General features: G+C 44.9%; 1 protein-coding gene across 1 annotated transcript in view; it reads left to right on the top strand.

The window, feature by feature from the left end:
* Nucleotides 1-23,988, top strand: part of RCOR1 (REST corepressor 1) — a 91,174-nt gene that overhangs the window by 23,556 nt on the left and 43,630 nt on the right. The window contains exon 3 of the mRNA XM_040600806.1: nucleotides 19,287-19,370. Within this exon, the coding sequence (XP_040456740.1) occupies nucleotides 19,287-19,370 (84 nt within the window). The remainder of the gene's footprint in view (nucleotides 1-19,286; nucleotides 19,371-23,988) is intronic.

Here is a 23,988-nt window from a genome sequence, read left to right as displayed (position 1 = left end):
GCATGAAAAAATCAGAAGGGATATTCTTGAGATATACTTAGGATTAAAAGTGAAAAGCTTTAAATGGAGATGGCTGCTGCACTTAAGTGATTCAGAATGTTTTCTGTCACTAATGAATTCAAATGTTTGCTTCATTTAAAAAAAGAAAATCAGTATGTATGAATTTAATTAGTGATAACATGGGATCAGATTTACTTTTTGTCCTTGCTGTTTCCATGTCACAGTGAAGGACACTTATGTAGACTGGGATGTTGTACTTGTTTCTTTGTTTGCATTATGACGCCATTTCAGGGCCCCCAGGATATGTAACCTTCTATTTGAGTTAACAATATTGATACTTTCTATTTCTGACATTTCCCTCCCTCCTTTGTCTCATTTTAGAGATACACCAACTGGCAACATATACACTTATTACTGTAGTGTGCTGTGATGTTCTAGTCTCACTTCTGAATGGTGATAAATGTGCCTTGCGTTAGAGCTTTAGTTGAAAGCATACCTGATGGAAATTTATGGGCTAACTCAATTAGGCATGATGTGTTTCTCATTCCTAGATGAGCAAATGAAGTTCCAAGTTCCTACAGCTGACTTCTTAGAAAACTTCTGGGAAAGGGCAGGTAGAAAGAAAATAGTTTTCACTCCTGGTGTTTCAAAACTTCAGGAAATGTTACACATCTGGGTGATGCATGAGGTGAACAAAACTGATTGTCTTTGTTAGGATGTAACGAGACAAGACAGTGTCTAACCTGTGAGGACACGAGGCATGTCACAGACCTTTCCCTCTGCATGTGTCCCTTGTTCTGCCAGGATTTAGGTGGTTGGGGAAGTTCCCTTCTAACTCACAAGTGTTATTTTTAGTGGCAGTGCTGAGAATACTGGTGTAATGGCCTTGAAACCATCCAAACAAAGAGATGGGAGGAACAATGGAAACCCACCATGTCTTTTGAACAACAGCAGAAGTGGTAGGGTTACACAATGGTTTCAGGTGAGTTTTCTACAGAAGAGCCAAGGGAGGCTGGGAAGAGATTGTTAGTATAGCTAAATGGCAAACCCAGGTAATTGCTGCTTCTGTTAAAAAAGAATAAAAATCTTCTCCCTTGTGGCAGGGTTTCTGGTGGCTGAAATTGATGGTTCTGTAGGAACAGTAGAGGAAGAGCTTCTGAAAGCAGAAAAATCTGCTTTCTTGGTGTTGTTGGTAGCATGTCCTTGGCCTATACATTTGAATTGAAACTTCTGTTCAGGAAGGTGCCAGCATCAGAGGGTAAAGTTGGACATGACCAATCTTAATCTTGATGAAGGAGCAACAACTGGTGGCCTAGCATGTGTGCATACAGCTTGTGGGGGGGAACCCCCTATGCAGTATTCTGTCAGGAGGTGGCTGTAAGAGACAGATGTTTATATTTTGTTTCTACATACTATAGCCTGGTGTATTCCCTGTCCCTTTTGTCTTTCCCTTGTTCCTACAGGGGAAATTTTCTTGCAGGTGGTGCAGTGGAGCAAAGGCATGGTGCCCTTGCCTTAGACAGCGTTACTGCAGAACACTAGCTGAGCCTGCTTACATGTGACATTTGGTTTTTCAGAATCCAGAAGCAACCTAGAAGCTTGTGAAGGCTTTAGTTTTCCATAGCGTCACCCAGGCAAAGTGGGGCTTGGAAGAACAAGGTGTAGTTATTCTGTTCCTGTAGACCAGTGGATGAGATCTTCAGAAGGGCTTTGCTCTTGGTTAGGATGTGAGGGAGCGAGGTTGCATCACCAACCAGGGTCAGACGGAAACAAGCTTTCCAGCCTTACTGACTGCACAAAAGAACTGTCCAAGGGCAGTAAGCCAGGGATGTGGGAACTGTGGTGCTCTGGTGTCACTTTTCGTAGAAATTGCTGTGGAGTTCTCAGCTGGAGGTAGCCCAGATATTTAAACAAACTGCTTTAGAGGAGGGAGTGCTGTTTTCTTGGTGTATTGCTGTAGTCAAGGGAGCAAGGATCCTCAAACAGATAGAGCCCAAGCATCTTATTAGACATGGCTTAATTATCACTCCTTGTGCAGGAATAACTTAAAACCTGCTCTCCCAGCATCTGTGCTAGTCTCATGTATCTCTTCTACATACTAACTGGGCAGTTGCATAAGGAGGCGCTGAGGTTGTCAGGGGACATGTCAGGGCTCTGAGACTTGTTGAACTGCTCTTGGACTGATAATGTCTTCTGATGAACCTGTTCATACTTGTGGCTGAACTGCTGTGCTCTGAGAGAGGGGGAAAATGGAGGCTTTTGGAGGGGGCTCTGCAAGTTTAGACGGAACCTGGCAGTAGCAGGCATCTCTCCTGCATGTAAGTTGATGCCTCTGCTTCAGGATAGCACCAGATGCAATGGGATTGTCTTGTTCTGCAAGCCTGGAACAGCTGGCAATGAATCTGGAACACTGCTATGAGAAAGTGGTCTACTAAGGAGTTTTGTAAGCAGCTTCCTTCTTCCTTTCTCTGTGCAGGCACAGAAACAAGGCCATGCAGTCAGCAGCTTGGCATTCTGAAGTACTGTGCAAAAGGTGGCTACAGGTCAAAGGCTGATGTAGTTAGGACTGTTGCTGGAGGCCATGTGAGTTGATCTAGCATGGGCTTACCAGCCTGGACACGGTGCTGGTACCTGTTATAATTATGACCTTGAGGAAAAGAACATCCCAAATTTCTTGGGACTGGTCTGGGACGTTTCGGGCTCTCTCCCTTGTACCAAGGTCTTGTAAGTGTTGCTGGTGTTCAGGCCTTGTTAGAGCAGAAGAGCTGGTCTATGCTGGATATACCAGAAAAATACCTGAATGCAAAAATCTAGCATCTAGCTGTTGAGAAAGCCTGGGCCATGTTGCTGCTGAATGACAGGTTTTGAAGATGAGGCTTGTCTGGGGCTTTAGGGAGTCCCATTTCCCTGCTGCTTCTGTGTCTTGCGGAGTGGCACAACGTGACTGTTCCTGCAGGAAGCTCCCATAGCTGTTGCAGGATAGTGGAGAGCTGTCTGTGGAGCTGTGGGAGGGCGAGCATGTCACAGTGCTGCAGCTGGATGCCCTCACACAGAGCTCTGCAAGTGGAGATGTAGGAAGTGTTTCCAAGAGTGAACTTGGAATCTTGCTTGTATTTGGGCCCAGTACAGGCAGCCAGCACTTTCTGCAGGCATTGCTTGGGTGGGATCTTAGGAATGAGTAAAGTAAGATGTTCTTGTTGCTCTGCACAGTAAATGCGTGCCACAGAAATCTGCCGTAGGAAAAGAGCATTAGTAGTCTTGTTCAGTGAAGCTGGTTTATTCTTGAGTATTTTTTGGATCTTGGTATCTTTTACAGGCTGTGGACTCTTCCTCCTTTCCGCTTGTACATTCATGCTCTGTATTAGTGAACAGTATTATCACAAGAATCATTGTGAGCATTGTGAACATGTGACTAAAATAGTTTTACTGTTAGAAAGTTGGACCAATTGGAGCATGCTTTAAAGGGAGCTGAGGCTCTCAGCGGTGTCTCTGGCTGTACTAACAAATAACTGGTTTAATGTGTGCAAAGCACATTTAGTGTTTGGCAAGGGGCTGTGTGCGTGCAAGGGTGGGGAGGTAAGGCTGAGGGATTTTCCAGGGTAGGAAGAAGAGTAGAAGAGAGGTCTGTGGAGTCAATTTACCCTGAACTATTTTGACACTCATTCTTTCCCTCGTAGCAATTTGTATTTGAGTGATGGCACAGAGCAGAAGACTCAAGACTTTCAGGTACACAGGCTGAAATCAATGTTGCAGCAGTACCTACAGCTCCCAGTCAGAACTCAGTTATGCTAAGAATGGTGGTTCTTGGCACCTATCTTGTAGTCTATCCTTTAAGGTAGCAAACTGTTATTGAAATAGTAGCCTATGAATATCCAGATGTGAGGGAAAATGGTAGTCTCTCAGTAAATTTAATGAATTGTTCTGGGAAAGTTATGGATAAAGTGCAGGCCAGGATAGAAATGACAAGGACACGCAGCTTTTCTGCTGAGGAAGATGCAGAATGCTTGGCAGAGCCCCTTGTTACTGGTGAATGGTGCGGATTCCCTGGCCTGCCTTGCCTTGTAGTTTTCTTTGACAGTCTGCTTTCCTATCTGGTGCCAGTGTGTCTCAGCTTTTCTCTGCTCCAGCCCACATATGTACCTGTAAGGCTGTTGTGTTTTCCAAGATGCTCTGCACAGACTTCGCCCCCTCCCCCCACTGAAGCCCCAGCAACCTTAGCATGGTTTAGCTTCTCGATCTCTTAACAACTCTATTCTTCTAAATACTGCCCCTCCCCTGAGGCTCTCTGTCCTCTTTACATCCCTGTGTGTTTTGTTTCCTTTGCTGCCTTGTTCTTGTTGCTGGTTGTTTTTTGTTTTTGTTTTTTTTTTTTACTTGTGTATGGATGTGTATAAGCCCCATTAAGCACTTTTCTACCAGCTGGGGAGCTAAGGTTTGGATTTGAAGCAACCTCGTGGCAGAACAAGAGGCTGTAGAAGGACAGGGAGACTGCTTAATGCCTCTTTATGTGGCTGGAGCTCGGTATGGTGCCCTGTGGAGGGCCGCTGGTTGCTTTTATGGAGTTATCCAGTGGTCACTGGGTAAAGAAAATGAGCTTGGCAGCCACGTTTTTAATTTGTCTAGTGCGGTGCGGGGCAGCATAGCTGATGTGAAAGGAGGCACAGCTGTATTCCTATCAAACAGCTGCTGGGGGATGGCCACTGCATTTTTTTCTGTTATATAATTTGTGGGAAGGGAAAAAAACAGACCTCTGGGCTCTTAACACAGGCAGGGACACTGGCTGCTTTCTCTATAGTGATGGGTTTTTGGAAGGAAGGGAGAAGAGAGGGTGTTCTGCCCTGAGCATGAATTATGTCTAAAAGGGATTTTTTTTTTCCCTTCCCTTCTTTTTAAGTTGAAGCAAACAGAAGAATTTTCAGCCTCAATAAAGAGGCATTTATATGCTGAATAGGATTTCGGTCCTCAGATTGGAAAGACTAATGGACCTGAACACAGTAAAATTAAGTTAATTTTGTAGCTGTGTATCTGTGTGTGTGAGGAGGACCGTGCTGCAGTGTGTGGTATGAGGGACGTGCCACAGGGCAGGTAAGTGCTGTGCAAGCTGCCTTCCTCTGCCTCGCCGGGAAGGTTTCCTCCTGCCCTCACTGGGGCACTGCCAAGCCAGGTTCCTCCCTCCGCTCTCTGCCACACCAGGCTTCTTCCAGCAGGGTCTTGGCTCCTCCGTTTATCTATACTGCCAGGCTGGCATTTGGCCGGCTTCTTATCTGCTTAGCCTCACCGTCCCCTTTGTGCTTGCTTCCTTGTGCTGGTGGCTGGAGAATAAGGCTTGGTCTCCCCTTCCCCCGTCTCCTGGCTGCTGAGGCTTTCCCAGCCCTCTCCCGTCTCCCTGCTTCTCAGCTCTTTGTGTGAGCTCTGCTCCTGTTGCTCGCCACGTGGTGGTTGCGTTTTAGAGAGCCTGTAAGGCCTTGCGCCTGCAAACTTCTGTCGTCTTTGTTAAACAGGGTGGGGAAGGGGATCATACTTAGATACGGATAGATTGCAACCAGTTTGCTTTTCCCTGAAGCTTCTAAGCAGAGCAGAAAGCGGTGTGCTTTTCTGCAGGGTGCCCCAAGCACTACGGGCTGCTTCTCCATGTTCACCTTCATGCTTGTGTCCCGATTGATTTCTTTGTAAATATGCTGTGGTATGCAAATGCCGGCAGTGCAGAAGGAGAGTTTGTAATCCCAAAGCAGAGGCAGCTCAGGAAAATCCAACATCTTTGCAGGGCTGTGCCTCTGTTTTGTTCTTCCAGGTGTGCTTGCTGGTGCTTACTGCTCAGAGCCTGTCTCTCCGGCGTTCGGTTACTGTTACTTGGCTCCTTTTTAGGATCAGTTATGTTTGGCACGAAGTGGCAGTATGGGCAGAACAGCAGTGCAGAATGAGTGCGAGGCAGTCTTGGTGTGGAGCAATGGTGACTTGTTTAGCCTCTCTCGTAGTTATACTGTTTTCTTGCTCTGAAATTATTAATGTAGATGCAAGACAAACTAGTACTCAGACTCTTGAAAGCAGGAGAAGGAGAGCAACCAGATAACTTCTTTTGAATAGTTTTACCTAAAAGTTGAATGTTGAAAATAAAATTTTAAGATTTGCCATGATTGTTGCTACATTTTAAATATAGCCTTTACTGTGCCTCCAAGTGTGCCAAAATGGGGGAAAAAAAACAAACTGACTTGTGAAATCTGTTGGAAAAAATGTGATCCAGGAGCTGTCTTGCATTTCAAGGGCATGTTAAAAATCTGACTTTGTGTTTTTGGGTATGAATATTACCTTTACAGCACCCTGTTGAGCAAGGCCCTGTGCAGACAGAAGCAGAGGGAGTGTCTGTATCAGACAGTGGGGAGCTTGTGAGCTAATGAGTACACCGGTCATCTCCAAGGAGAGCTGGAAGCAGACTGAGTTTTCAAGATCTGATTTGAAATATTATAAATGTGTTATTTATGGGATCCTCTCAGATTTCAGCATTTCTGAGAGTGGGATGATGAGGAAGGATGACCCACAGTTGGGGCTTTAACATGGGGCCTGGGAAACCTGGCTCAAATCCGGTGAGCCTGGCACTTGGTGTTTTGCGTGTGTGTGTGTTGATAAAAGCTCTCATCTGCTGGTAGGGGTGCTGTGAGGATAAGGACCTGGAAGACTGTCATGGATGGGGGTGAGAGGAGGATATGCAACAGTTGCAGACGTTTAAAAGTCGGATTTGTGTGGGTTAAACTGGGCATGCTCGCAGCCTGTTGATTGCAGTTGCACACCACATCGGTGCATGACTCAGTGCTGGGTGGGATTTGATATATAAGCTTCTCGTATGCTCATGTTGGCCTGAGGACAGGTGTCTGCTTCTGGGGATGGCTGCATCAGGAGAAGAAGCTGTGTCTCTTTTTTAGAGGTTCCTGTCTCTGCTGCTCTGCCAGCCAGGCCGCTCATGTAACCAATATAAAATGAGCTTTGAGTAGAAGTGGCTGGGTTAGTTTAGGTGACTTCAGCACAGAGGTGGGGCCTCTTCTGGGCACGCTGGCAGGGCCTGATTCTGCTGCTCTTGAAGGGCACTACTTTCAGCAGGGAGGTGTGTGGTGGTCCTGGAGGTCCAGCTTCTCCCCAGCACCCAGCTGTGTTTGGAAGATATGTGTCTGCCATTGTATGTTGTGGGCTTGTCTACTTAGGCCTTGAAAAACATTGGTGTTTACCATTATTCTTTAAAACCTGGGTCAATGTGAGACATCCTTACTGTATTTGAGAGCTGACTGTGCTTAGCTGTTGCTGATTGATTCATTTGACTGTGTGAAATGATTTGGTACTACGAGAGTATAATAACTTGAAATTTCTCATTTGACCTTTTGAGTGGACTCTTGTCTGGATGGGGACACCAGCGTGTCTGATCTGCATGCCCTTCACAGTACTGTTTTGCCAAGCGGTAACACGTTTGCCCAGCAGCCTTAGTTCATAACCCATTGAGCATTGCTGGTTGTGATTTTTTTCTTTTTTTTTTTCTTTTTTTTCCTTCTTTTTCGTGAACCCCTCAGATGTAGGGTGAGAAGTGCCCACATCCCATACACTTTGTAGACCAGGTTCTAGTTAGTCAAATCTGTTCCTGACTCTCTTGGCAAGGATTTTTGAAGTGTGGTGGAAAAAACCCCAACAAGTTACTTTGTTAACCAAGAATCTACATTTTATATTACTGGTGCTTTCTAGGCATTTGTTACTTCCACTAACCATTGTAAGCTATCTCAAAAGGATGCTGTCAGGTGAACTCTGGATGGGTGGGAAGGGGTGTTGCTAAAAATACCAGAAAGTAATCTCACTGCTTTGTGAATGCTTGAGACTTTCCTTTTGTCCTCCACTGGGCAGTACAAACAGGTCAGCTGGTCCTTAAGCATGTGGGAAAGATGAGTAAAATGCTGCTTGTTTGGGTTGTCAGTGCTTGTGCAGGCCTGTGGAGGCCAAGTTTGAAGCTTTGCAGAGGAAATCAGGTCTGGTCTATGAGTAAGGAGGTTCAATGCTTTCTAAAGCTGGGGTGGTGAGAGTATCTCTTCTGAGTGGAGGCAAAAGCACTGGTCCCTATCCCCCGTTTTCTGTTCCCCTCCTCATTCCCCAGAGGGTGCTGGGGAATGGGAAAGGGTGGCTATTGCTGGAAAGGTGGTCTTTCTTGGTGGTCTAAATAGCATTGCTGTTTAATGGGACAGGGAATGGGAGGGAGTTACGAGGTCTGAGAAAACCCTCTGTTGGCTTCTTGCTCCTTATTTCATGTCTCCTCTGGGAAGAAGCTGTAGGAAGCCGGAGGTGTCCTGGAGCCACAGGTTGGAGAGGAGGCACTGTGCACTTCTCACTCTCAGAATAAAGCAGTGCTTGTTTATTCTCAATTTCAAATTACATTGCTTGTTTTAGTAGTAAAAATAAATAGCAAGAAACAAACAGCTGGATTGTCTTTTCCTCAGTGTCTAAAAGAGCATGTGAATGGGAGGAGGGGGCAGCAGGGGGAGTGTGGGTTATCTGCTGAATGGGGGGAATGGGCAACCTGTTCAGTCTTGTGACAGCTTGGCTGTAAAAATGACAGGTGGCACTTGTTGTTACGTGTTCAGTAATATTTGGGGGTGGGGTGGGTAGGGTGGGGTGGAACGGCCCTTAATGTGTGTACGTAGTGGTCTCTAAATTAGCTGTTGTGTTTTCAGATAAAGATCTTGAGAGTAATAGTGGTTTTTTCATCAACTCAATGGTAATAGTGAAAAGGCAAGTGTATTGTTAAAAGCTGTTATGAAAGCATCTGAGAACAAAACAGAACCTCATTATGGCATGTTTTATAAATCCTGTGGTGTACCCTTTTCTTGAACACTGCGTACAGTTCTGGTTGTGCCCCATTTCTATCCCTCCTCCACACATACATGCTTCTTGGAGCTGTGAGACAAGTAGATAAAGTACAGGATTTGTTCTTGTTTCCCATCTTTGTACGAGGAAGAAGCAGAAAAGCCCAGACTGTCTAGCTTGGAAAACAGATGACCAAGAGGAGCATGTTAGAGGGTCTGTAAAACGGCAAGAGACACAGAGGAGGTGAACAGGGTGCAGTTATTCTCTGCTTCTCATAAGGCAGGAAATGGGGCCACCAAATGAAATGACTGGGTAGCGGCTTCAGAGCCGAGAAGGGAGTGTGTGCATGGGCTTTCTTTGTTCTCTTTCAGACAACAAACATATAATTAAATTGAAGCACTCTGCCACAGGATGTTGTAGATGCCAAAATTACAAATGGGTTCAAAAAGGATTACATGATTTGATGGACTTCTACCCCCTCCCTCCCCCAAGAAAGGGCCATTAGATCCAGTGATGCAAATACAGTGTCAGGCTCAGGAAGTCTCTCTTCTGGTCCTGGTCTTGTTAATTCCTAAGTGCTGCCTGTGAATAATGGACAGGACTGGCCCAAACAGCTGTTCTTGCTGGGGGTAAGGGAACACAACAGAGGACCCTGTTCAGTGGGCAGCAAGAGCTGAGGTCTGGCTTAATAAAGAAATGGGAGACCATATGAATGTGGAGCCCTGCATGGAGGAGTTGCTAATTGTCAAGGATCAGGAGGGACCTGTGATGGAAAGATAGGAAGATGTGTCTGCGTTATCTTTGCTTTTGCATCGGTAGACTGTTTGGCATCAAATAGATTTGGCAGTGCCTAGATACTTGTCAGCAGCATGAGACCTGGCATCTGAGGGAACTGTGCTATGTTATTGTTGTTCCTTTTCCATGTATTAAATTCTATATGTGGATCTCGCTCACATGCATGTAAGCGTGTGTGTGTGATTTCTCAGTCACCTAAATGAAAGTGTAAGGGAAATACGTCGAAGAGGAAGGAAGGAAATCTCTTCTTGTTGGGGCAATGTTCAGGGAGATTGAACAGACACCAGTAGTAGCTGGTGCATGGTAGCTTGACTCTCAAAAACTAATTGTGTGCATCTATTTACCTATTTTTAACAAACTTTAAAATGATTCACACCATGGTTGTGTGGAGGTCCTGCATTTAAATTTTTTTTTATAGCATTGTGAAGTATATAGGGGTTCCCAAGATCGGTGGCAGGAGGTGGGGCTCAGCATGGCAGCCATGGGTTGTGGGGTGGTAGCCACAAGGCCCTACGCGTGGTACTTGCTTTTGTTACTATTGACTGTTGGGGTAGCATGGGTCCAGTCGTCTTGGAAGGAGCTTTGGAGCTGCTGCAGCTCTGAACTGGAGCCTGGGGAGGCAAGAGATGCTCTGTGATGTCAAGTGGGAGGAGTGTGCTTGGGAAGGCAGGTGAGCCTTGTAGGTCCAACCCAGTGCATGCAGTGCATGCTTTTGCTTTGTTCTGGTAGCCCGCTTTTTGGTTGGGCATGCAGTGTAGCTGTAGTATAGTTACTAGCCCTCCTCTTTTTTTTTTTTTTTTTTTTTAAAAAAAAAAAACACCACAAAAAATGTAAAAGGGAATGGTGCAAATGTTTACATTATTAAAAAGACTTGTAGGACATCTGTGGTAAAATCTTAATCAAATGTGCATTTTATTCTCTTAATGTTATATTTAACTCTGTCTTTAAACAAACTCCAGCCCTTTCAGAACAAAACCCTGGCCATGTCTAGACAAAAGCTCGTTGTGATTAGCAGAGGTGTGCTTCTCAATACTGAGTGTGTGCGGGGATATTCATGCTTCTGATATGTTAACATATTTCCTGCTCCTGTGTGAGTTGCAGGGCTTGTGTATGCAGAACTTGCTGCAGAGTTCGGATTGGAATTGCATGTATGTAGAAAAAAATAATTTTACACACTCAAAGTGTATATTGAAAGGCTGTTTGCTTGTATAGTTATTCAGACCTCATCTATGGCTGTACATTGGTGCCACCTGCTTGCAGGAAAGAATGAGTGAACTCCTATTATTCAGGGGGGGAAAAAAATCAAGGCGAGGCCTCAACATCTGTTCTGGCTTTATTGTTTGGTCTGGCCTGGGCTGTGGGCAAAATGTAGGCCACAGCTTTTGCTTGACTGCTAGCTCTTAAACTGGAAAGGCATCTTGGATCAGATAAATTCTTAAGAAGTTTAAAGTAAAATAAATTACAAAGATGTGAAGTTCAAACTTAGTATGGCTTGAACTTGGTAACTTTAAAGAAAAGGAAACTATTGCTATCCATGCTTTTTCTCATTTTCTCTTCCACTTCTTCTAATGGTAATAATTTTTATCACTGCAAAATGACCTTTGTAATCATTGCTGGATGATTAATCTTTAACTGGGTAATTTTTAAAGCAATATTTTTCACACTGTTGTAATGTGTGATGCGGTGGGTTTTTGTAGCACAACACGTACAGTTATTCTGAGGGAATAAGGCACTTCAGCCTGCATTTCTAGTGCTGCTGCTCTGTATAGAAACCCAAAGAGTCCCCTTTGTTTCCCTAGGCAGATAGAAAAATGCCCTCAGAACTTTATTTGCATATAGATTATAGTGCCAGCCGGGTGTAGTCATGTATAGGAAAAGCTAGCTGGTGCTTAATTTATAACTTTTTAATTAAAAAACTTCCCTCAACTTGCAGGATTCCAGTCTAAAATGCTGTGCTGCATTTAATGCTGCTGTAGTGTATACAAAGATGGTATTTCTGTGAGGCAACAGCTACTATATCTAGACAGTCCCAGAAAACACGAATGAAAGGGGATCACAAGCATTATCTGCTGACTCAGGGAGAAGTCACATGCAGAAGGAAGCAGAGATGGGTGGCAAAGTTCTTCAAATGTCTTTGAGTTGCTGCTTGGGGCACCAGTGCAAGCAGTGGGGAAGGAAGGTAGAAAAAGCTTTGCAAACAAAACTGAGTGTCAGAAGAATTCTCCTGTGCCACATAGGTATTCTGTTGCATCTCAGCTCTACATTTACAATTATACTGTGAGTCTGAGTAGTATCAATGAACCAGTGAGAGCGAATTTTTAAACTATGGGAGCCAGTGCCTCCCTTGTCTTATTTTCTTTAACAGTTATCATGGGTACTGTAAACAGGGGATTTTACCCTATGCAGTAAATATAAGGTCTGTATTGATAGAGAAAATGCAGGGCTGGGAATGGAAGCACTTGTTTAATCTCACTTCATTAGAAGTAAATACATTTAGACGTTGTCCAAAACTGCTTTAAGCAGCGTTCAACAGCTAAGTTGTTATATGTCAGCTCTGACTTTCCCCCAAACAATAAAACCATTTATTCACCTTTGGGTATTCTACAATTCATGTTTTATATATAATGCTGAGGGTTACATATTAAAAGGGAGAGGTGCTTCTTAGTCTTTCTTTCTAAACCTGCAATATGTGATTTAAAAATGAGTTAGTACCAGTTACAGGGGATCAGTAAGTGCTGTTAGTAATGCGCTAGCCTTTCTAGGTGGGAATCTTGCCATCCTTTACCTTGGGATTTCTGTTATTGTTGCGTAAACTTTAATAACTTCATGAAATACGTTGTTCAGATCTGGAAATCTTTTCTTACTTGTTGCCTTGCAAAAGATCAGTACCTGAAGAATTCCCTGTACTGCTGTGGCAAGTGCTTTTTAAACTTTGATTTGCCCATGTTTGTTTTCCAGAGAGGTTACAGAAGTCTGTACCCGTGTCAAGCACCTGACAATGGAGACACTTTTCTGGGTTACTTTTTGCTGTTTTTAAATAACAGAGGAACTGACTAGTAGCAGGTTCCTACTCTTCATGGTGTTGTTGCAGTGTGCTCATAGTCATGTGTTAGTGTGTTTTGCTTTGAAGTCTGCAAAGCAAAGAGGGCTGCAGTAGCTCTGAAATACCTTGTGCAAACAGCAACAGCAAAAACTTGTATCGGAGACTATTGAAGGGTTATGGAGAAGGAAGAATGCTGGAAGCCTCCTGGCAGAGCTTCACCCCGACTTGGACAGGATGGAGCTGAGAGCAAAGTGTCCTGGCATCTGCAGGAGGCAAGGATTGTTTCTCCAAGTGGTCAGTATAGGTACCAAAAGCAAAGCATAAAGCACTCTTGAATGGCTTACCAGCTGGAGCTGGAATGTGCAGCATCCTGGGGGACAGCTCTGAGATGGAGCAACTCCCTCGGGTGCATGAGCTCAAGTGGAAGCTGGTACTGCTGCCTTGCACAGAAGCAAAATAATAGGCCGCAGAGTGACTGATGGCTCTTTGAGAGGCCTCGGCTCCCACAGAGTTTATTCTGGCATGTTTCTTCTCTAACTCAGAGAAGAAAAATAAAATGGGATCCATCAGGCTGGAGCTGTGCAGCACTGGGCTCCTGATTGCTGGCAAGCTCTGTTGCCTTCATGTATCCTGTCATTCCCCCAGTGCTCCTTAAGGCAGCCTAAACTGATGCTGTGATTCATGGAGACGTCCTACCTATTCCTGCTTCCTTATTCCCCTTCCTGGTCTCTTAGGATATGGGGTAGAAACCTAGTAACTGATATGAGTTAAACCAACAGCTTTTTTTATTGGATTACTGTTTCGTGTTTGGGGTTTTTTTCATAAGCTCAGGTACATCCCCTGGTTTGGTTTGTCAAGTTAGGTGTTGGTGGAAGGGGAAACAGCCTCTCTCATCTTTGTAGTGGTGCTGCTGTGAACCATTGCATTGGGGTGAAGGCAGAGAGGCCCCTGTCTACATGAGCGTGCCGCTCCCTGTGCACCCGCTTGGCTGTTTGTCTTATCTTACAGCCAGCTGGTTTGATTTAATAACTGGGAAAAATGTTGTTTGCTATCTATTTTGCCAGGTTACTTTTAACAAATGTGCTTGGCTTGGAGGGATAAATGCCAGAGTCAACACAGGATGGCGGGGAGAGGCAGTGAGCATGTGTCAGGAGAGCAGAGAAATGCTGGCTGAGCAGGACCTCCTCTCCCATCAGAAGTGGTGAGGTGTTGGACAGATTCAAGCTGTGAAGTGCAGGCTTCACCCTTTGGCTTTTTGACACAGCTCTTCAGAGGTTCTTAGCTCCGCTCACCAAAAGGAGATTCAGGTGGGATGGAATGGTATTACTGCTGGGCACAGCTTTCCTTCTGTACAGATGCCAGCTGCTCCATGGCTAACTTGAAGTCGGGGAGGGGTCAGAAAGATGGGGAAGGTACTCAGATCTCTAGGGGGGGACTTCACCTCTGCAGTACAGTGGCCCGTTTTCCTTTCCCTGTCAGGTATCCTGACTTCACAGCACCCTGGTAGAGGTGGGGAGAGAAGCTCACTTGTTGCTTTTCAGCCCTGCTCTGTCATCCATTCGCAGCAGCTCTGCTGAGTGTGGTGGCTGAGGAGTCTGCAGGGCAGGCATGCATGTCTTGGCTCTCTTGCAATGTTCCAGAGAGAGCATGAACAAAGACCTGTGGTTTCATGTCAACACAAACGTATTCATGATGACAAATTGTGCAGCATGTTCAACACTGAGCTAATCCATACAGTCCTGATTCCAGCACCAGTACAACTTGGGTTTGCCTGAGAAAATGTGAAGTTACAGAGGAACCCCTCAGATGTGAGGAGATGCATGTGCATTTCGTGGTGTAGGGAGGGGGTCCAGACCCAGGGTTTAAGGTAATACACACATCAGAGGACTCATAAGGGTATTTAGGTCTTGGTGTCCTTTAAGAAGTTATGTGCAAGGAACTTGGAAGTTCAGCTTTTCCCTTCTGTTTCTGCAGAGGGTCCTGGCAAGGCTGACTCTCTACTCTCTGGCTTGAACTAATTGCAGCAGAGGAGTGTGGCTCTGGGGGGAAGGGAGTGGATTTTAAGAGTTTTGGTTTGGTGAGATTTTTATTTAAGTTGAAAAGGGGAAAAAAAAAAAAAACCCACCAAAAAAACAACCCCTCTTTGTGCTCACTTTACTCTTTGTTCTCCTTCTCCTGTGTGAGCTGGGATCATTCAGGTATGGGGTCTAAGGTGGATTTACCCCTGAGGCTTTAAACTTTGTGGGTGGTAGTGGGAGAGCAGGACTGACATCTTTCTGTATGCAAGTGGAAATTGATTGGCCAGACAGATGTTGGGGAGTGAAATTGTATCATGTAGTAACCTTCACAGCAGGGAAAAGACATGCTTTAAAGGCTCAGTCAAGATACTATTTTTTTTTTTTTAAATGAGCTTAGTACCTCTTGGAGTCTGAACTGACCGCTGCTGGTTGAAACACCTCTCTTGGTTTTTTTCTGTAGGGCAGTCTTGCAATGGCTTTCCAAAAGCTGGGGAAGAGCCATAGCTGCTGCCGTCAGGGTTTCATGTCTTGCAGCATGCTGCTTTTGCATGTGCCCGGCCTGTGCCTTAGCATGGGCAGCCTGAGGATGGAGAGCTTCAGCCTACAGGTAGAAATGACAGGAACTTCAATGGCAGTGTTGTCTTTCTGTTGTGCAAGTCAATATATTCCTACGCACTGTGTGGTCAACTGCATACTGGTCTTGAGATGTGTCCTCATGGTGCCGGGGGGGGCGGGCGGAGAGAAAGCCCCCACCCCACCCCGAACTTCTTTTTAGAATAATATTGGTATATGAGCATTCTGCTCTGCCTCATCTCCTCCCTTGCAGTTGAACTGTTTGAGCTTTTGCAGAAAACCACATCTGTAAATGAGACCAACTTTAAAAATAACCTTTTTTTCACAAAGTGTGTTTTAACCTGGATCTGCTCCCTCCTGTGTTTCGGTGTGTAGTCCATGGGGTAGGGGTATGCGCTGGTGACGAGAGAAGAGAGAAGGATGGGAACTGCTGTGGAAAAAGCAACATGATACTGTGGTACACCTCTGCTTGGGTACAGACGAATGAGAGCTTGCATCCCCTGTAAATTCTGACAGTGGAACAAAAAAATGTAGGGGGTGCTGCTTGTAGTAGGTCTTCCTTTTGGGGATGGAGGAAGAATCCATGATTCCTCTCATACTTGGGACAAATGGGACAGTGATTACAAGAGTGTTTGCTCTCACAACAACTGTGATAGGAAGCTAATGGCTGTGGCAGAGACGTAAAAATACCTGTTGGGTAGGCTAGATGAAAGTGCAGTATTAACTGAAATGTCAGATCATCTTGTCTGCCAATACACAAGCTTCTCTGAAGACAGGTTGCACTGGTTTAACTGTAGTTGCTTAAACAAGCAAACCCCATTGATCCTGAATTGATCTGTTCCCCTAAAAAAGAGTAACCCTCGCCCTCCATATGTGGCTATTTTAAGATGAAATACATAATGAGTTAAAATGAATTAGCTCTTTAGCTTTTTCACTGAAGTGTTGAGTGTTTGAATGCACCCAGGTATCCTTTGCCCAGAAGCAAGGGACAGGGAAAGGATCCCCTGTGTTGGTGAGCCTTGCAGCTGTGCTTGGAAAGATGCAGGAAGGAGGATGTAATAACTGTTCTGCTCAAAGCTCCTTCTCTTGTGGCTGCTGCTCTGAAATAATTTCAACATGCTTCCAAACTCTGAGCAAGCTCTTAAGCTTGTCCTTGCTACATTACGTAGTGAGAATACTTGTTCTGCTTGTATTTATGATGGGGTCAACACTGAACTTGGGAGAATGCCTGTTGAGTCTGCCTTGTGTGTGTGACAGTAAACGTGGCGGCTGCGGGCTTGAGAAGGGGTGACGGGGAGGATGTGCTGCTGGAAGGTGAAGGGGCCGAGTGGCAAGCAAAGTCATCCCTGATGTTAGTGAGGGATGTTTGAGAACACCCCCCCTCCCCTTCTCTGTGTGTTGGTCTTCAGGTGCTTCTGTCCTTTGCAGAGAAGCATGAGTTTTAACTTCTCTGCTGTGTGCCTTGCACCGGCCTCTGCCTCTCTGGAGGAATGAGGGCTGAGGGTGGACAGGTGTGGGCTTGGGTGGAGAGCCAGAGTGGCAGAGATGTTGTGGGAGTACCAGTGGTGCTGCTTCACTTTGGTTTGCAAGTGCAGTGTGACTTGGCTGGTTGATGCTACCGAGAGGCTGGGAGGGGGAAGAAGCTGGGCTGTGGGAACTAGGCAGAATGGGGGTCCCCGAGGACTGCATGAAGCCTAGCATCTGCAGGGGGTTCTTGTTCTGGGTGTGAGGCCCAGGGAGTGGCTGCTCTGGCTTATAGGGAGGGGATGTGGGGCTGGAAGGAGGGGGCTCCTAACCTGAGATGTTCAGGGGGAGCTGTGATGGAGGACGAAGAACACATTTCCCTAACCCTGCTGGGGCACGATGTGGTCCCGCAGTACCTCCGTGCACTGGTTGTCACCTCCCAGGGCTCACTGCCGTTCACAGCCAGGAAGGCTGTGGCACTCCCTCTGCAATGCCCCAAAGCGTAACTTGGGGTTTTAACCGTGGGAGGTGAAACTCACCATCTTGCTGTGGGTGAGCTGAGCTAGCAGTGCTCTCTGCTCCTGAAAGGGACAGCCAGGCTGAGATGTGTGCCTGGCTTGTCAGGGAGGAGGTTCAGCCTGCTAGACTAGGAGAAAACTTTTCCGGAGTTAGGTGGGTTTTGCCAGTTTAGCAAGTGAGACTGTGGTAAAGCCAGGCTGACAATTTGCCTAGTGTGTTAAGCCTCACTGGCAGAATGTAGGCATTAGGTTTCTGAGCTGCAGTGGGGTTACTAGGGGTGTGTTGGGGTTTGGGTGGAAAGTGTTTAAATTCTGGAGACCGGACTGATTATTTTTGTCTCTAAGTATTTTTATGGCATGGGAGTGTGCTGTTCAGTGTAATGCAAAGTGAGGAGAGAGACTTCTTTCTGCGTTACAAACCCTGTGCTAGACTTCAGTAGGACAGGCCATCCTGGATAGGGAGAGTGAGGAGCAAAAATTGATCAAGGGGAGGCTTAAGATTGCCTCTTTCTTTGCATTCATGACCTGGACTTGAAATAAGGGAGAAAATAAAAATTAACTTTCAATTAATGTTCCAAGACTTTTTTTTTAAGTGAAGTTTTAATTTTAAATTCACGTACCCTTTGTGTTCTGTTGTAGGCCTGGTCTCCAACACTGTTCCTTGCTACCAGAGGCTGTCTCTTCTCACTCCTGTTTTTCTGTCTAGAGTAGAAAATAATGAACATGCAGAGTGCACAAAGTATCTTGTATTTGCAGCTGCTAACCTTATTTAAAAAAGCAACAAACTGAAAGATAATCACGCTGTTTGTAATAAAAAAACCTTGTTAGTTCAATGTAAATATGTTGCTGACAACTGGCGTGCTATTTGTGCTTTAAATATAATCATAAAATATTTTTTGTCGTCTAAACCCTGACTGTTCTTAGCTGAGCAAATTTCAGGTTAAAAATGTAGTCAAAGCAGGAGCATTCATAGCACTGTAATGTATTTTCGTGTTACTGGAACTTTCTGACCTGTTTGTTTAATGCATCACGAAGTGGTGGTTGTATGTCTAATTGCACAGTGCAGAGAAAATAGCATTGTGTTGAAATATTGCATAAAACTTCAGAGTTATGTGATGTTTTGTAGTGGAGGTTGTACTGTAGGCACTCGTTCATAACAAGACCTGCAAGTTTCTCTTGGCCAGGGCGGTTAGTTGAGCTGGCTGTGTGCTTGCTGACTCAACGGAGCAAGTTTCTTGCTCTTCTCATCCTCCTCCTCATCTTTTGACTGTTTGTGACCAAACAGCAGCAGATTCACAAGAACTTGCTGTTGAAACGTACCATAGCTTGAGGTTGCTCTTTCAGACTACATGAAGCTGTGGTTCTTCACTTGAGACTTTCGGAGCTCTCATGCCAACCAGGTGTTAAGCTGGGTAAAAACGGACTTGCTGTCGCTGTGTGGGTGATCAGACAGTGTGAGTGTAAATGCACAAGAATTTCTCTGGAGCTATTGAGGCAGGGAACCTGATTCTGATCTGGGGGACCCAGTGTCATCTGGGTGGGCATTCCTGTCTGTGTTTGGGGGTGGAGGCATAGAAGGGCTGTTGGCACAGTGGAGGAGGTGCTCAGAAGTGGAATTGTGAGGTTCATGTATGTGTCTACCGAAAGTGTTAATCTAGCTGCACAGTACAGCCTCATGATGTCAAGGGCTTGGAACCTGCTGCTTGGGCCTAGCTCCTCCCTTTTCATTTAATGATGGCTGGAAGAAAAATAATCAAGTATGCTGGAAGAGAAACATTAATTAACTTTTAATTTAGACCTAACATATGCTTCTTACTGTACTGCATGAAAGTGAGTGCGCTGTATCTGTCATGTTACATAGGGGGTGATGCATTGAAGAAACAAGGAAGAGCCTCGGGTCTGAATGGGAAGATGGGGTTTTAACTCAGTGGATGGGTTTTGTATCTTGATTAAAAACTGCAGATGTGTGATAAGTCATTTTTGTATCCGTTTTACATCTGAAATTACTTTCTCTGTAACTTGGTTTGTCTGTTTTCTCTTAAGCTAAACTTGCCAGGCGAAGTCAGGAGAGAGAGAATCTCGGCATGCTCGTCTGGTCACCTAACCAGAATCTGTCTGAAGCAAAATGTAAGTCTCTTCAAATACTTTGATTCCCCCCTTCCCTTAAATACATCACTTTAAGAATACAAAGTTGCCACTTTCAGTAGCGAGGTTATGTCTGCAACCTTTCCATTATGATTTGAAATTAACTTGAGAAAAGAAAAGCCTACAAAGCAATCTCCCAGAAGAGCTTTGTTCCCCACTGGACAGCTGCTTAGAGCATCATATCCACAGAGGCAGGGAAAGCAGGAGAAATACGACACTTTCTTCCTTGGAATGAATTCTTTAAGATACTTATCCATGGGCCTGCACAATCTGCTTTTTTGCTGCTGATGCTGTAGAAGATGATAGAAATAGCTGGGGAGATCAACATGAGAAGTATTGGGGGGGGAGGGAGGAATATGGTAATTAGTAGTAGCTTTTTTCCCACAAAGACACAAATAAAATCCACATTTGGAGCCCGTCGAGGTTTAAATGCCAGAACAATTGCATTGCCTTGGAATTCCACGTGAGGGCAATTACCAGTGTTCTGTTTGTGCCTGGAAACAAGTCTCAGTGCTGCTGCCAGATGGCAGAACTAGTGTTTGAAAGGTTTGTCTAGCTACAGTTCTCCTCATGAATAAGTAGGACTCCTTGATTAAAGGGCTGCTGTTTTAATGCTGTAACTAAACCTAAGTCCTTTTAGGGGAGGGAGCTGAAAGGAGCTATTTTTGATTTTGTGCTTGTACCTTTTTTCTTCTTTCTGGTTCTGGGACCAAGAATAAGAATCTTGCTTTCCTGTTTCTCTGAAGTTTTTTGTAGTGGCACTATTAAGTTGATACCTGCTTATATCCTAGACCGAAGGGCTAAGATGGATCACAGGACGCTTGTGAGGATGTAGTGGCATTTGCAAATTAATGCAGCAAAGATTGTGCACAAACTGGCTCTGTCATGAAAGGGCTGGACTCTGCCCTGGAGCATTTGTTCCACGGAGCAAGTTGCCCTTAAATTACAGAAGGATGATGATACTGTGATCTACAGCTAAAAAGGGCTTTGCAGGGATCGTGTCTGCCTTCTCTCCTACCGGTAGTGTCTTGTCTGCTCCCTGCTGACTGTTGGACGCTGAACTAAAGACTGATGAGGAGAGGGATATATTTGACAGTTCTCTACAGCTAAAAATCTCTAAAAAGTTATAAAAGCAAGGAACTGTTGTCTCCGCTGAAAGGAATGACTGTTCATGGGTTGCCTGTGACAGAGGATTCCTGTAACTGCCTCTCAAGTCTGAGTCTTCTGAATCTCAGCTCAGCTTTGGAACATTTAACTCCTCCTGGATAGGAAAGAGGTTTCTTGGGGAGGGAATAGGATGGAGGAGGAAAAGGAGTAAAGATACGTGGAATTGAGTAAGATAATCTGTGACTGAATATCCTGTGGCAATTGGCACAAAATTATGCAAGGATATTTTAGAGCATAAAAAGGATATAATATTTGCTAAGAAAATGGCATGAACCTAAGAGGTAATTAAAAATGTAACATGACATTGATGAATAGAAACCAGGTGGCAGTTGACTGTTGCTGGTACACTAATGTTGGGGAAAACAACTTGAATATGAGATGAGGGCAAGAAGAAATTCCCTGAGGACTCAAAATTTTGATAAAAGTGTAGGCTCATCAGTGATTTCACCTTCAAAAAAATACAGGGAAAAATTAATACATATTTTATATGGTGTTTGGAGGAGAGAAGTATGATGCTCTTGCACTGTGTGTGACACACAAAATACCTCCCAGATGCCTAATTGATGTAAGAGGGATGGAGTTGTGAAATTTAACAGCTAGTAGCAGTAAAAAAACAAAGGAGCATTGAGAGACGTGACTGAGGGGGGACCTTGGGGTGGCAGGAAAACTCCAGGAGATGGGGAGAGGGAGGGCAGCTATGCAGGGAATGAGAGAACAGGGTAAATAAGAGTAGACTGGTTGGTCATTGCTTTGTGTCAATTTGAGCTGACACTACCAAAAGGTATCAGTTATTCCTGTGTCTACCTGGCATTACTTAAAAATAAACTGTGAGAAACAAATCCTGCTGAAGGTACCTGCTTTTGTTCTTTTTGAGATTAGAAATGGATTGATCGGTAGAAATAACTTTATGGCTCTAATGTATCCAGCCAGCTGTTAGGCATTGATTACATGAATTTGATTCAATCCCCTTTCCTTTCAGAAGAATGGAACCTCCTCCAAAATACTAGTGCTCTACAGTGGTAGAGAGCACTTAAATGTATTACAAGCAGAGTTCCCTAATCTGTTTTATGGTTTATGATGAAAGAACATCAGGGGACAGGAGGTCTCTTCAGCTACTCCTGCGTTCACTGACAAGTCTTGGCACTGTTGATAGTGAATCCTAATTAAATGGACTCTTTGGGGATGTCAGAGAGGACCAATGATGACCAACATTTTCATCAGTGGTACTGGGAATTCATAGGAATTGCTGTGGAGAGAAATTGAGGATGAGGCATAGACTGACAGGATGGTAAATAAAATGAATGCTGCTGATAGTCTTGTAGAGTGCTTCGGGTCTTTTATGAACTTGGGCTGATGCCACTGCAGTGGGCTCTTAATGACCCAACTGCAGAGTTATGAATCTCAGTACTGAAAGCTCTGGCCTTTTGCATCAAGGCTGATGTTTGGAAAGAACTGGCCTGGAAAGTAATTTTGGGGGCACAGTGGGCACAGGTACTTTGACAAAGCTTCCCAGTGTCTTCTTGACCCCAATGGATGATGTGGGTGTAAAGAGAGCGAAGTAGTCACTGGGACAGTTTTCTGCCTCTGCACCCAGCAGCATCCAGGAAAATGGATCTCAGAAGAGTGGTTTTAGTGTTGAAAAAGTGAGCAAAGGATGGAGAGGGGAGCTACTGAAATGTTCTGGAAACTGAAGATGAAGCAAACTCCATCTGTTTAGCTTACTGAAAAGAGACTGAAAGGGGGCTATTGTAAATTATTTTCTCAAAGGGAAATTTTGACATAGTAAGAGATATGTATAATACAAATACAAATAGATGGCTGCAAAATAAGTCCACGTGGACTGAAATGAAATGTCTAGTGTGGGGGGGTTTCTTTTGTGATTGACTATTGGAAGTTATCCAGGGAAGTGATGGATTTTCTATTTCTTGGTGCCTTTTCAAACTGTGGATTTTTGATGGTGTATGTTATCCTTGGTGGGGGGAATCATCAGTGGTGTGAAGTTGCAAGTAGAAGGAGCTGTGGTCTCCAGGAGGCTGGTGTAACCCCTTGGGCTGTAAGTACTGCAAATCCTAGCTAGCACATACACGCTCAATATTGCTTTTCAGGTTGAAGTGTACCTGAACAAATCCTGCTCAGCACCACATTGGTGTCTGTGTCTGTTGACTTTCATTTGTACTCCAAAGCCTTTAATCCATCCTGTGCCTGTTCTTGTGCTGAACTCTGTCACACTACTCTTCTCTATTCCTGTGACTGGGGCTTTATGTGAAGGTGGAAGTTAGTGCAGCACATGCTAGCTCTCTGCTTAGACTGAACTGGTAGCTCTCATGAGCATGACAGTTCTGTGCAATCAGGGAAGCTCTTGGAAGCCACCTCAGTTAAAGGTCATTCTGTGCTACAAAACACTGTGAGCAGATCTGTGATGATGCTCAGAGCAGTGCATGCTGATGGGTTCGGCAGAGGGCTGGCCAAACTGGTGGAGGTTGTAGGAGGGTCCTCTGTAAGTTGCTAAAACAAATCCTGGAAAGAGCAGTGTGTCAGCCAAGACTTGGTGGATATCTACATACCTTATGCTGCAGGCGCATACAATTACTTAAAGCTTGTTTGGGTCCCATGCGCCATATATGCTGGAGCAGTGTTCTGGTCACATTGGGCAAACCTTTTGTTCGGATGCTAAAAATGATGGATATGGTAGAGAAAATTATAACAAAAGTATATATTGGCACACTGATCGCTTTTTTTATCCTGTGCCTTGTTAACCATTAATCCTGGGTACAAACCACTGCTGTGCCCATATTAATTCCAAAGTTGAATGCTGCCAGCGTGTTCCATCTCTACTGCCAGACTTCTGCCTTTGAGGGGTTTACTTGCATAGCAATTGCCACTATTGGTGAGTAGTTCATAAAGTTAGCTCAACGCTAAAAGTTTGTCTGGTCTCTTTTGAAGAAGAAAAAAAGAAATGTCATTGTGCTGTTAGAGAACTACTGCACTTAAAATAACTGTGCTCCCCTTCCAGCTCTGCTCCAAATAACCCTGTGTGCTGTGGCTGGTGTCGCATCTCTTACAGAGTTTGCTCTCAAACTGAGACTCCAGAGAGGCTGTCTGAGGATTGGTGCCACAGAGGGCAGTTGTTCTGGCTGCTGGGACTCTGTCACAGAGGGTGGGGAAAGAGGCAGGGGGAGAGGAGGAGGAGTGATGTCTTGAGCAAGGTGACATTGAGGAGCAGGAACAGCTTGGTGGAAGACAGGCATCTGCTCTCTTTGAGTGGCACCTGGGGAAGGAGGGGGAATAGCGAAAAATGCATTGTAACGATGCTGTGGAAACCCTGCACAGGGAAGAGCTGGGCCAGCATGAAGCTATTAATAAAACAGCAGTGTCTCTCTCTGTGCCAAGTACGCCAATGGGTGGAACCATGAAAATGACATTGGGTTGGTTT

This window comes from Falco naumanni, chromosome 7, assembly GCF_017639655.2.
Source record: "Falco naumanni isolate bFalNau1 chromosome 7, bFalNau1.pat, whole genome shotgun sequence".
Classification (NCBI taxonomy): Eukaryota; Metazoa; Chordata; class Aves; order Falconiformes; family Falconidae; genus Falco; species Falco naumanni.
This window is presented reverse-complemented; position numbering and strand designations above follow the sequence as displayed.